Below are 12,637 nucleotides of genomic sequence, written 5' to 3'. Positions count from 1 at the left end.
ATTCATCACTTTGAATATTTCTTGCCATTCCCTTCTGGCCTGCAAAGTTTCTGTTGAGAAATCAGCTGACAGTCATATGGGTATTCCCTTGTAGGTAATTGAGTCTCTTTCTCTTGCTGCTTTTAAGATTCTCTCTTTGTCTTTTGCTCTTGGCATTTTAATTATGATGTGTCTTGGTGTGGTCCTCTTTGGATTCCTTTTGTTTGGGGTTTTCTGTGCTTCCTGGACCTGTAAGTCTATTTCTTTCACCAGGTGGGGGAAGTTTTCTGTCATTATTTCTTCAAATAGGTTTTCAATATCTTGCTCTCACTCATCTTCTGGTACCCCTATAATTCTGATGTTGGTGCGTTTGAAGCTGTCCCAGAGGCTCCTTACACTATCTTCGTATTTTTGGGTTCTTTTTTCATTTTGCTTTTCTGGTTGGGTGTTTCTCATTTCTTCGCATTTCAAATCTTTGGCTTGATTCTTGCGCTCCTCTGGTTTGCTGTTGGGAGTCTGTATAATATTCTTTATTTCAGTCAGTGTATGCTTACTTTCTAGATGGTCCTTTATCACACCATCGAGGGTCTCATTAGATTTCCTGTACATCTCATCAAGTTTATCGACAGACTCTAGAAGCCTCTGGAGAGACCTCAACAGTGTGGTTCTGAACTCAGTATCCTCCCTTGATAGTTTTGTCCTGTTTCTTTGTCTCCGCATTTTTTACGCTTTCTTGGTACACCCCCTAGTGGTCTTTGTGCGCAGTCTTGTTGTAGTTAAGCCTTGATTGTTATAGTTAATACTAGAGGGATTTGACCTCCAGGCCGACTGGCTGTGATAATCAGCTGTGTTTGCAGTGGAAGAACTTGTGTCCTCTAGGGAGGTGCTAATCTAGCCTTTGCCTGAGGCTATCCGGCAAATGCCTCTGTGCAGGGCTTGGGCGGGACGGGTCCCACGGGATCAACAGGGCGAAGGAGGGAGCAGTTATGGCTGCTCTCAGTCTGTCCCCAGGGGCTCTGCCTCTCTGTCCCAGCAACAGCTGCAAACCTCGGAGGGACCGTAGCCAGACAGTCCTGCTTCTCCCGTTTGAGTCTGGGTCCCTAGAGACTCTCCCGGATCTGGAGCTCTGAGTCTGAGGCTCCCTCCGGATTGAAACAGACAACCACGCCCTCAGCCACCAGCCCACGCCACGCGCACTCTGCACCTTAGTATTTTACTTCAGCACTGCGCCTCCTCTGATTCTCGGTTCCTCCTAGTTGTAGAACTTCCATTCAGCCAGCCTTCCTGTGGTTCTGGATGATGTCCGTTCTGTCTTTTAGTTGTATTTTTGAAGTGGTTGTGCGAGGCAGCATACTCCGGCGTTAACCTATGCCGCCATCTTGGTTTCTCCAAATTTGCCATCTTAACAAGTTACTATTCAGTGATATTAAATACATTCCTAATACTGTGCTACTGTCACCACCATCCATCTCCTTAATACTTGACATGTAAAACTGAAAGTCGGGGCCCATTAAAAAAATAACTCCTCATTTTCCCCATTTGCCAGTCCTGACAACTACCATTCTACTTTCTGTCTCTCTGATTTTGAGTAAGTATCCCATATAAGTATAATTAGGCAATATTTTTAATAACATTTCTGAAAGAAAAATTTCCAATATTCAAGCTTTATTATGCAGGGCAGATGAAGACTAGTTATCTAAGTAGTAATTGAAGGGACTTGGAAACTTTCATAGAACAGATGATTTTTTTTTTTGCTTTTCCTACTTTCTCACATTCAAATGCATTATTGGTAATAAGTGTGTTTTAAAGGGTTTTAATTCCTCTCAAAATAGGACCTTTAATGAATTTCTTTTGGGCCTGGCTGGGTGGCTCAGTTGGTTGGAGCATTGTCCTGTACACCAAAAGGTCGTGGGTTCAATTTCCGGTCAGGGCACGTACCTAGGTTACAGGTTTGATCCCCACTCAGGACGCATACAGGAGGCAACCAATTGATATTTATCTCACATTGTTGTTTCTCTCTCTCCCCCTCTCTCTCTCTCTCTGTCTTCCTCTCCCTCTCTCTTTCTCTCTCTCTTTAAAAATTAATAAACACATATCTTCAGGTGAGGATTTTTTTTTTAAAAGAATTTCTTTTGGGAAGTGTGGTGAGACATGTTTGAGAGTAGACATTGAATTTGGTATATTTCATTATGTTGTAGAAGAAATTATTCTTACTGTAAAATTGTAAGAAATATATCTACCCTTGGTCACTTATTGCAGTTGAGAATCTCACTGAGAGAAAAAGCTGAACCAGAAACTTTGCTTTTACATTTTTCTTCCCTTATAGGTAATTTTGAGTTAATACCACACTCATAAATCCACAAGGTGGCAGCATTTGTTCATTTTGACAGTATCTCAGGATCTCAGCATTTGTTCATTTTGACAGTATCTCAGCTAATTAAATAGTAGGCAGGTATGGAAATTAGTGCTTACAGTGAAGGTCATAGAGAGCTCATCTTACACATAGCAGTAATGTCACTTTTGCACTTTTCCTTAAATTAGGTATTGAGTAGCCACCAGAGAGGAATGGTTTTAAAGCATACTTTAAACTTTGACTACATAATAGCAAAGGCTCTAGGTTCTTGATTCTGGTTTGATTTTTACATACCTAGATTGTTATGTTTAGAATTACTATACGTTCCACTTATAGTTTAGAGATTTAATATTTTTGCTTTATGTTTTCTCAAATTTTGTAAATAGAATATAATCAGATATTAGTAAATTCATAAGAAGAATATGGTTACATATTGTGGCATTCTTTGCTGCTAGATCAGTCACTACACTGGTGATGTGGTATATGATTACTTGTTTTAGACACCATTGTAAATATTTTACATGACATTGTAAGTGCTTCATTGACTCATTTAATTTTTTATAAATTAAATGTGGAGTAAGGCATTGCTGTTAATTCCACTCTACAGATAAGGAATTGAGGTGAAGGGAAATTTTCTAACTTGCCTAAGGTCAGTGCAATGCTAGTAAGTGACAGAACTAAGATTTGAACTAGTTTTAGGATAAAGATTGATTTGGGAGAAAGTTGGATAACATTAGTTTTAATTTCCTTTGTCCCTTTGCCTGTGTTTATATTCTTTAAAGATCTGCCCACTTCTTTTCATTAAAATGACCAATTTCTCGGCCTTTCTTTGTTTCCTCGAAGTTATAGTTACCACACTCTCTTGAGGCATATTATCATGGTAATGAATTAGACCTTTAACAACTGTGTTCATTTTACGTAATTTTTGATAAATTGGATTCTAGTGTTCAGGGTTATGAATCTGCCTTGTTTGTCCATACCTGTTTTATAATTGCAAAAAATATGACAAGCTGTGGGAACAAAATTACCTTCTTGTTATATTGACGTCTTTGCATTGCTTTGTGCCACACTGTACTGGAAGTGTGCATTAATCAGCTATCCTGTGTGATCTGTGGCCTTGTTGCTTAATCACTTGACTGATAGCCCTTTTGACAAAGAATATAACCAGTTTCCTACATCTGAATTATATTTTATAACTGTTTTAAATAAATCACTTTTTAAAAACAGTTGACACATTTGAAGTGTGAAAGAAAATTACAATTTATTTCCATGTTTAAAGTAAGTCTCCATTAATACTGTATTTCAAGGAAAATGTTTGTGTATTTTAAAATTGAATTTGTCATTGCAATAAACTTTCATAAACCACTTGTTTTAAGAATTACTGATAGTAGATAGCAGAAATGAATTTTATATAACAAGCAAGATTTCTTACAATTCTCTTGAATTTAATTGCACAAGCAGGTATGTTTCAGTTAATTTGTTTATCTTTTACTTTGTTTTTGTTTTAGCCAAACCGATCATTGTTTATTTTTGTTTACATTTCATAATTAAAGCAGTTGAAATATTATATTGTGAAATAAGAGATCATCTATTTTGGATAAGCTCTGAAAAGCTCTCTAAAAACTTCATTGTTCACTTGAATTATTTCATAATCTATTTTAGATCCTAATTATGTTTATGTTTGGGAACAGATATGCTTAAATTTGTCTAAGATTGGGAACAAATGACTCAGTGTTTAAAAGAACTGTACTTAAATATCGAGTTTCAGTTATGTGGAAGTACTTGCATATTTTAAAAAGGCAGATGTTTGTCTTTCTCTTTTAATCAAAATTTACTAGAAATAGTAGTATTCTTTATACATTTTGGTCAGTAATCCTATTAAAATCTTATTGATTTATACTATAAAGAACCTCGATAGTCCAGAATATAAAAAGGATATTCTGTACAGTAATGCAGGTCCTTTATATCCCATTATATTAAGAACAAAACATAACTAGAATGTAAGAAATAATAGCAGTGGAGTCAAACCAAAAAGTTATTTTTTAGTAAAGAATGAGCAAATGTAGATAATTAATCTTTGTAGGAAAAGATAGCTGTCTTGTGTAATGGGGTAGCGACAGAAGAAATAATAGACTTACATCATCAAATCAATTCTTTTGACAGGTAGCATTTTTATTTATATGTCAGTTTTCTCCCTGCAGTGTCTTTGGACAGTTGTTTTGATAAGTCAGTGTTTAAACTTTTTCTTTTTAAACTATAGTTTGAAAAGGGTACATTAACTTTTACTGGTACAACTTTAGAATGCTATTGATTTATTAGCCATGTATGTTTGTAGGTGGAGGAAAAGCATTTAGAGATAATATAATGGATTCTCCCATGGAGTCTGAGCTATACCAAAACTTCCTAAGTTAAGAATAGGATTTCAACTTCAATAATTGTCTTTTGCCAGACACAGTAACATTTTTTCTTCAGTGGCATGAGGTTGTGGGTATAGAATGAGTCGGGATAGTTGAATAGTTGTCATCAATATAGTTATGTTGCATTAGAATTCATAGGATAGTAGCTGAGATAGCAGTCCAGTTGAAGTTGTTCACAAATAAATCTATTGCATTGCTACATAGTCCTGTTTTATTGGAGGGAACATTTGCTGAATTGTGATGTAGTCAATAGCATTTAATGAAATTCCTTTAAAATTTTTATAAAATTAAGAATTTAAAACTATAATGAAAAGTGAGAATCTCAACAAGTTTTTATGGGAAATATTTTTAATGTGTACTTATTTTTCTTATTCATCTCATCATTAGCTCAGCAAAGCTTCTTACTAAATTATTAACTATCTATTAACTGTTTTGTGAAAGAATATCACAGGTAATCCACAAAATGACTAATCCTTCCTCCTTCCCACTATTCACACACCTGTTGATATATTTGGTAAATTCAAGTGATACTCCTCTGGTTTTAAATAAGACTCTTACTCCCAGACTCCATTTTTTTTAACCATTCAGAGCCCATTTACCTCCTCCCAGAGAGGCTTCCTTGACATCAGGGAAGCCTGCTCTTCCACTTACCCTTTTGCTTCCCTGTATGTGTCAAAGCCTGTGAAGACCAATACAAGTCTCAAGTCCTCCATCTCAGCGGTCGCCAACTGGTGGTCCGTGAGGTCTGAAAGGTTGGCGATCACTGGTTTAAGGAAACCTTTGGAGCAGCCGTCGCCAACCGGTGGTCCACAGACCACTGGTGATCCGTGAGGTCTCAAAGGTTGGCCACCGCTGCTCATCTGATTATCCAACCAGGAGGAAGTTTGCCTCGAGGTGTTCCTTAAAAGGGAAGGACAAAGAGTGTCCTGGACCAGTCCTGCAATGACTGAAAACTCAATACTGTACCATATTTGCAGAAGGATTTAAATTTACAAAGTACTGTCACATTATCTTTGTTGGGCCACCCATCCATTCTAGGAGGAAGGTAAAGTCATTCAATAATGAAGTAATATCACCACCCACATTTTGCAGGATGAGAATACAAATGAAAAAGCGATTAAGAGCCCTTTCTGGTGTCACACAACTAATAAATGGTACAGATCTCCAGAGAGCCTTGAACTTGAGCTTTATCTTGCAGGCAGGCAGTCAGTTCATCAGCTCAGATGGTTGGAGAAGAAGCTGGCCCAATGCCAGCTCTTTTCCCAGGGTCCAGCGCCTCTGATATTGGGATTATGCCTTAGTTCTGGTGGGAAAACCACTGTTTTGGATGTCCTCTCGGCCATCTATTATGCAGTCATTTTTGTTGGGGTTCACCATCCACCATCAATCTGCTCCCATCAGCTTCATCTCATCATCTTGTGGCATCCTTGTCTGGTTTTGGTATTGAGTAATGCTGGCCTCATAAAATGAGTTTGGAAGAATTTGGAAGCGTTCCCTTCTATTCTAATTTTTGGAAGAATTTGAGGATTGGTATTAATTCTTCTTTGAATGTTTGGTAGAATCTATCAGTGAAGCCATCTGATCCTGGACTTTGTTGGGAAGATTTTTGTTTATTTGTTTTGTGGGGTTTTTTGTTTATTTTTTAAAACATATTTTTATTGATTTCTGAGAGGAAGGGAATGGGGAAGAAAGACAGAAACATCAATGATGAGAGAATCATTGATTGGCTGCCTCCTGCATACCCTGCACTTGGGGATGGAGCCCGAAACCCAGGCATGTGCTCTGACTGTGAATTGAACCGTGACGGCCTGGTTCACAGGTTGCTGCTCAACCACTGGCCAAGATGGTTGGCCTGTAATGATAATTTAATGATTCAACTTTTATGTGTGTTTTATCCTTTTATCTGCTTCAGTAATTCCTCTTGTATTCTAATTTATTTATTAAACTGACATTAAATAGTGTGAAATTCTATCTTCCCCACACAATGGTAGGAAGAAGAGTAGCTAGAACTTATGAAAAGATTAATTGATAATTCTCTTTTTACTTATTTTTAATATTGCAAACCATTTAAACTTTCCTCACTACTTTTACAGCAGAACTTGTTAGCCTTTACAGTTGGGTAGGTTGTATTATGGTTATTAAAACAAATGAAAAAATATTCTAAGTTTCTACTAACAAAAGAACCATCTATAAACAGAATTATGTAGCTATGCACATTTCACCACCACTTATAATTTGATGTCTTGATCATGATTTAATCTGGACATAGGGCCTGGTACAATCTGAGGACCTTTCGAGTAGATCTCTTATCATTGTAGACAGAATCACTTCAGAAACAGAATAAACCAAATTCTGAATAGTTGTCATTATAAATGTCACAAGTATAGATAGTCTTACTGACCACATATATACGTGGGGTTTTTTTCCCCCTCAGTATTGAATTTGACCGGGATTGTGACTATTTTGCAATTGCTGGGGTTACAAAGAAGATTAAAGTCTATGAATATGGCACAGTCATTCAGGATGCGGTGGATATTCATTACCCTGAAAATGAAATGACCTGCAATTCCAAAATCAGGTATCTATATTATTTTCTTGGCATAATGCAGTGTATATGTAAGGATTGGTATCTATAATTAGAATGAGTTTGTTATTTTGCTTTTCTATGAAACTCCTTACTTATTCATGGTGAACACTATAATTGCCTACAGAGGATACATCAGAATATCTTTCTTAATAGATATTGGTTGCTTTCCCTCTATAGTTATTGCTTTTCAGTTTGTCAAATGAAAGCTATTTTTCTTTCACTTAATCAATTAAAGGTCTTTGTTGAGATGGCCTTTCATTAGGTGTTGAATAAAGGATTACTGTAGCCTATGAATATGTCTGAAAGTCAGGAATTTTTCCCCTAGCATGCACATCTCTAAATATTATAATATTTTATAGTTTTAAGAATTCTTTTTTAAAAAAATATATTTTATTGATTGTTTACAGAGAGGAAGGGAGAGGGATAGAGAATTAGAAACATCGATAAGAGAGAAACATCCATCAGCCGCCTCCTGCACCCTCCCCACTGGGGATGTGCTTGCAATCAAGGTACATGCCCTTGACCGGAACCGAACCTGGGACCCCTGAGTCCACAGGCTGATGCTCTATCCACTGAGCCAAACTGGTCAGGGCAAGAATTCTTTTCATAAGAACATTCTGCTTCTTTTCATTGAGTTCATAATATGTAAGTTTCCTGTACTAGGGTTTAGAGTTCATAATGAGTATGGTAAAATACTGCATTTTTAACAGTATTCAAACCTGGGATACTGTTCAAAATTGAGGAACTAGGCACAATTTCTGATTTGCAACCCAAAAATTTTAGAGGAATCCTGCAATCTGCATTTTAAAAATAAGCCTCCTAAGCTGGTCACATGGGCACTGGGCTTACAAGGTGATGATATACGGAAATCATCTAATAATAAATTATTTAGAACTTTGAACCTTTCCCAGTCATCTTTGTACTTTTTATTTAAATGAATGATATATATAGTATATGTATGTTTAATAATGTTAATTATATAGGAAGTATTATAGTCTTTATATAATTATAGCTTTATTTTTTGTTTCCTAATTCATTTATTAAAATTGTAGACTCATAATTTGTGAGCCTACTCATTTATCAGTGTTGCTTATTGAGAATCCATTATAGTTTTTGTCCTAAGTCCAACATGAGTAAGAAATAATTTTATTGAATTCTTCTTACATGGCAGACATTGTCTTAAGTGCTTTGTCTTAGCAGACCAATGAGATAGTTACCTTTGTTGCCCTATTTTATATACAAGGAGGCTGAAGCACAGAAAAGTCAGTGAACTTGCTTCAGATTACACAGCTAGGGTTTGTAGGTACCAGGATTCAAACAGGTAGCTTGGTTCTAGAGTCTGTGCTCTTAACCATTTCATGTTCTTCATTTATAACATGGAGAACAAAGAGTAATACCTATTTTATTAGATTGCACTTTAAATAAATACACATAATGCACTCAGTACAATATTTGGCCCATCTCAAGAATTCATATTAAATGTGACTGTATTGAAAATGTGGATTAGAGAGTTTACCCTTTCTTAACACGTAAAAATATGGCAATACTTTCGGTACCTTGGAGTAAATGGAAGATGCTTTTCAAGATAGGACGCCATGGACTTGCGACTGAAAGAATCAGTTTGTAAGCATGCCTGAAACCAATTTGGAGTATGCCAATAGTGAAAGTGAAGTAAACTACCCAAAGCCACAGCTAGTCAGGGGCAGATCTGGAATTTGAGCTCAGGTCTATCTGAATCAAATTTAGTTCTTAACTGTTTCATGTAATTTCATGTAGAAATTCAAGTAAGTATATTTAAACATATAAATTAATTCTTCCAGTCTCTGAGATTTAGCATGAATGCAGCTAGTAGAGAGCAAAAGATTTTATTATGTTCATATGCTTGGAACTCATTTAGGCTAATTGCTCTCAAAGTGGCTTCTTCCTTAATATACTGTTTGCTTTACTCTATGCATGATTCACATCTGTGTCTCACCAAAAATATACATTTTTAGATGTTGCATTTTTAATTTTGGAGTGGTTGAGAATAGCTGAAAACATAAATGTTAAAAGTTTAATTCTCATTGTTAAATGCTTTTGATTGGACTTTCAGCCACAAGATTCTGTTGAGATATAAACTGAAACTTAATTTAAACTAGTTTATTTGCTTTTATGATTTGGCACAACTGGGTTCAGGGACCTAAACAATCTGATTAGATCTCTGCTATTCTGCCCCGCCATGCTTTGTGCCCCCTTGGCCTCTATTATCTTCTCCCATAGGCATACTTTTTTCATGTATTCAAGATGGCCAGTGGCAGCTTTAGGTTCATATTCATCTTTCAGCTAGTGATAAGAGTGCAAAGTGGTATGGATCATTACTTGGTAGTTTCAATAGAAAAATATGGGAATTACTTGATATCATTCCTTCCCAGATGTGTTATGAGCAGGAAAATGATGGTGAACTTATGTAGAACATTTCAAAAGGTTCTAATGTTTCTGGACATTTAAAAATCCTTTCTCTCTGTTGTTAATTACTTTTACATAAAGTACAGCTTAAATATATTGCTTTTTTTCAGCTGTATCAGTTGGAGTAGTTACCATAAGAACCTGTTAGCAAGCAGTGATTATGAAGGCACCGTCATCCTGTGGGATGGATTTACAGGACAGAGGTCAAAGGTCTATCAGGTAATTAAGGATACTAATTTGTTTTGAGAATTAAATTTTTACTTTCTTAATAATTATAAAGCTTCATATACTTCATAATTAAAATTTTAAAGGCACTATTTAGTATTTTTTATACCTATGTAATACTAAATCATGCTTTTAAAAGCATTTTCTTAGACTTTGGCTTTTTAGAATGTATCTCATTTTAGTAAATGTATATTATATATAAAAAGTTGGGGAACTACTTTACATCTCTTTTGTTTTTATAGCCTGTTCTCTCTCCCTCCCACAATAGCAGTAAATTGGTATCAAGTTTTTTTGTTGTTGTTTTTGCTTTATTTATTTTAAGATCTATATTCTATCTGAGACTACTTTGTCTTCCTCCTACATCCAGGAGCATGAGAAGAGGTGTTGGAGTGTTGACTTTAATTTGATGGATCCTAAACTCTTGGCTTCAGGTTCTGATGATGCAAAAGGTACTATTTGAATCACCTCTTTCCCTCCCACCCCCTTTATTCCTTTTACTAGCAGAAATATAGATATTTATTGAAATTTATAGCAATCTTTTATGATTACTGATTGTTCCAAAAATAACTGAACTCCAAAAATCTATATCTCTTTTGGAATGAAAGAAAAATGGATATACTACATCTTCATTATTATATTTTCTGGGCACATGCCACATGGTGAAATTTTTGTAACCAGTTCCTTTATATATACACCACTGAATGAACTTTTTTTTCTGAAGCATTTAGACATTTTTGCATTCTGAATTATATTAAATTTCCAGTGTATGCTAAAATATTTGAGTACAGTTAGTCCTGTTTTAAGGCAAAAATTCTACATCTCTTTCTGCCAATTTAATCGACCTCTTCTATTTTTTCTTGTATATTTATCTTTATTATTCTTTTCTGTTGTCCATACTGTCCTGTTTGGCCTGGTTTTTCCTTAATTTCTTTGTGTGTTTTTTCCTACATGTAACTTATAGAAGTGGTAGTTGTTGGGACCATTTTTACTTTTTTTTATTTCTGTTTATAAATTACTGTATTAGTATTCCTAAAAAGATTCTAAAATTTTACTATGCCTTCATTCTTAGTACTGGTTTTCAACCCCAAATGCACATCGGAATCACCAGAGAGCTTTTTAAAAAACACTAATACCTACCTTATCTTGGTATTGTCCTGGGTGGGACATTGAGACCAATCAAAAGATGGATGGGAAGGTTTTGTTTTTGTTATTGTTAATGTTTGTTTTAATTCTATTATGCAACCAGGATTGTGACCTATATCCTGAAAATACATTTTGTGTATGTATTCTGGTGTCTAGTAAGACATTTTTGTTTAAAAATAACATGATGGTTGCTGTAGTACCTCACAGGACAACAGCTCACCTTTCTGCTTGTGCTTTCAGATCTGACCTGCTCTGATTAGTCAGCTTTCTTTCTTCTCCCCATCATTACAAATCTCAGTATAAATCACTAGAATGGACTTAGTTATGGGATCATGTTATCACTCATTTTACATTGAATATCTGTTTGTTTTCTGACTTTGAAACTAAGCTCTCTTGGTTTCAATATACTGTTCTATTATTACGTTGTTTAAAATTTTTGGTCCCAGTAAATCAGAATGCTTTAGATTAACTAAAAAAAACAAAAACAAAAACAGCTGTTTCTAGGTTACAGAAGCATTTGCTAATGATTATTTATTTTTTTGTTTGTTTTTATTTTCCTTTATTCTTAGTGAAGCTGTGGTCTACCAACCTAGACAATTCAGTGGCAAGCATTGAGGCAAAGGCTAATGTGTGCTGTGTTAAATTTAGCCCCTCTTCTAGATACCATTTAGCTTTCGGCTGTGCAGGTAAGAAATACAAGCAAATTTGTCGTTTGATGTTGGTTGAGAATCATGTCTAAGATAAAAGTTTTAAAAATGAGTAACTTTCTTTGTAGGTTTAAATTGTGTTTTCATTGTTAAACTCTAAATTAGAAGTATGCAGTATGCCATCATTACTCATTTGTTGCTGTACCTTCATTTCAGTATTTTGTCACTAATATTCAATACATAGAGAGGGGTTTGTTGATAATTTTTGTCATTGTTCCTTTAAGTCTTTCTATGCATGAACTAATGCTTACTTATTCGGAAACTTAGGTCATAATGATGTTTAAACTATTCAGTTATATTGTATAGACACAGGAATTTTTTTTCCTATAGGAAACCAATTAATTCAGCAATTATTGAGTGTCTACTATGCACAAATTACCTATTTAGGGACAGTGAATAAAACAAAGTCTTGTATCTTGGAGTGCTTGCTAACATAGTAAGTACTCATAAAAATGTTTGCTATAGTATTTTTTTTTAAACTAGGGTGACGGAATATCTGTTTGCCTGGGTCAGTGCAAGTTTATACTTGTACCAATATAATTATTACTAGTAAGTTCTTCTTTCATTGTCAGAAGTGTTATGGGGTTGGCAGGTTAATTATAGGGGTCACTATTAATTACTTTGTCTTCTATAGCTGTTTTCTTCCCTTGAATATTTATTAAAAGAATAAACATCTGTAGTTTAATTTCTGCATTGTGAAATTTTCTTGGTTCTTTTTTAATGATAATATCAGTGTGTGTGTTTTTTTATATTAGCTAACACCATATCACAATGAGCACAA

At 35.1% G+C, this 12,637-nt stretch overlaps 1 protein-coding gene across 3 annotated transcripts in view; it reads left to right on the top strand.

The window, feature by feature from the left end:
* COP1 (COP1 E3 ubiquitin ligase) overlaps window positions 1-12,637 on the top strand; it is a 103,228-nt gene that overhangs the window by 58,746 nt on the left and 31,845 nt on the right. For all 3 annotated transcript variants that reach the window (XM_070397500.1, XM_070397499.1, XM_070397501.1), the window contains exons 12-15: window positions 7,184-7,327; window positions 9,892-10,000; window positions 10,374-10,455; window positions 11,719-11,835. In XM_070397500.1, the coding sequence (XP_070253601.1) occupies window positions 7,184-7,327; window positions 9,892-10,000; window positions 10,374-10,455; window positions 11,719-11,835 (452 nt within the window). The remainder of the gene's footprint in view (window positions 1-7,183; window positions 7,328-9,891; window positions 10,001-10,373; window positions 10,456-11,718; window positions 11,836-12,637) is intronic.

Source organism: Myotis yumanensis, unplaced genomic scaffold, assembly GCF_028538775.1.
Source record: "Myotis yumanensis isolate MYYU_CA2020_CCGP unplaced genomic scaffold, mMyoYum1.0.hap1 SCAF_17, whole genome shotgun sequence".
Taxonomy (NCBI): domain Eukaryota; kingdom Metazoa; phylum Chordata; class Mammalia; order Chiroptera; family Vespertilionidae; genus Myotis; species Myotis yumanensis.
This window is presented reverse-complemented; position numbering and strand designations above follow the sequence as displayed.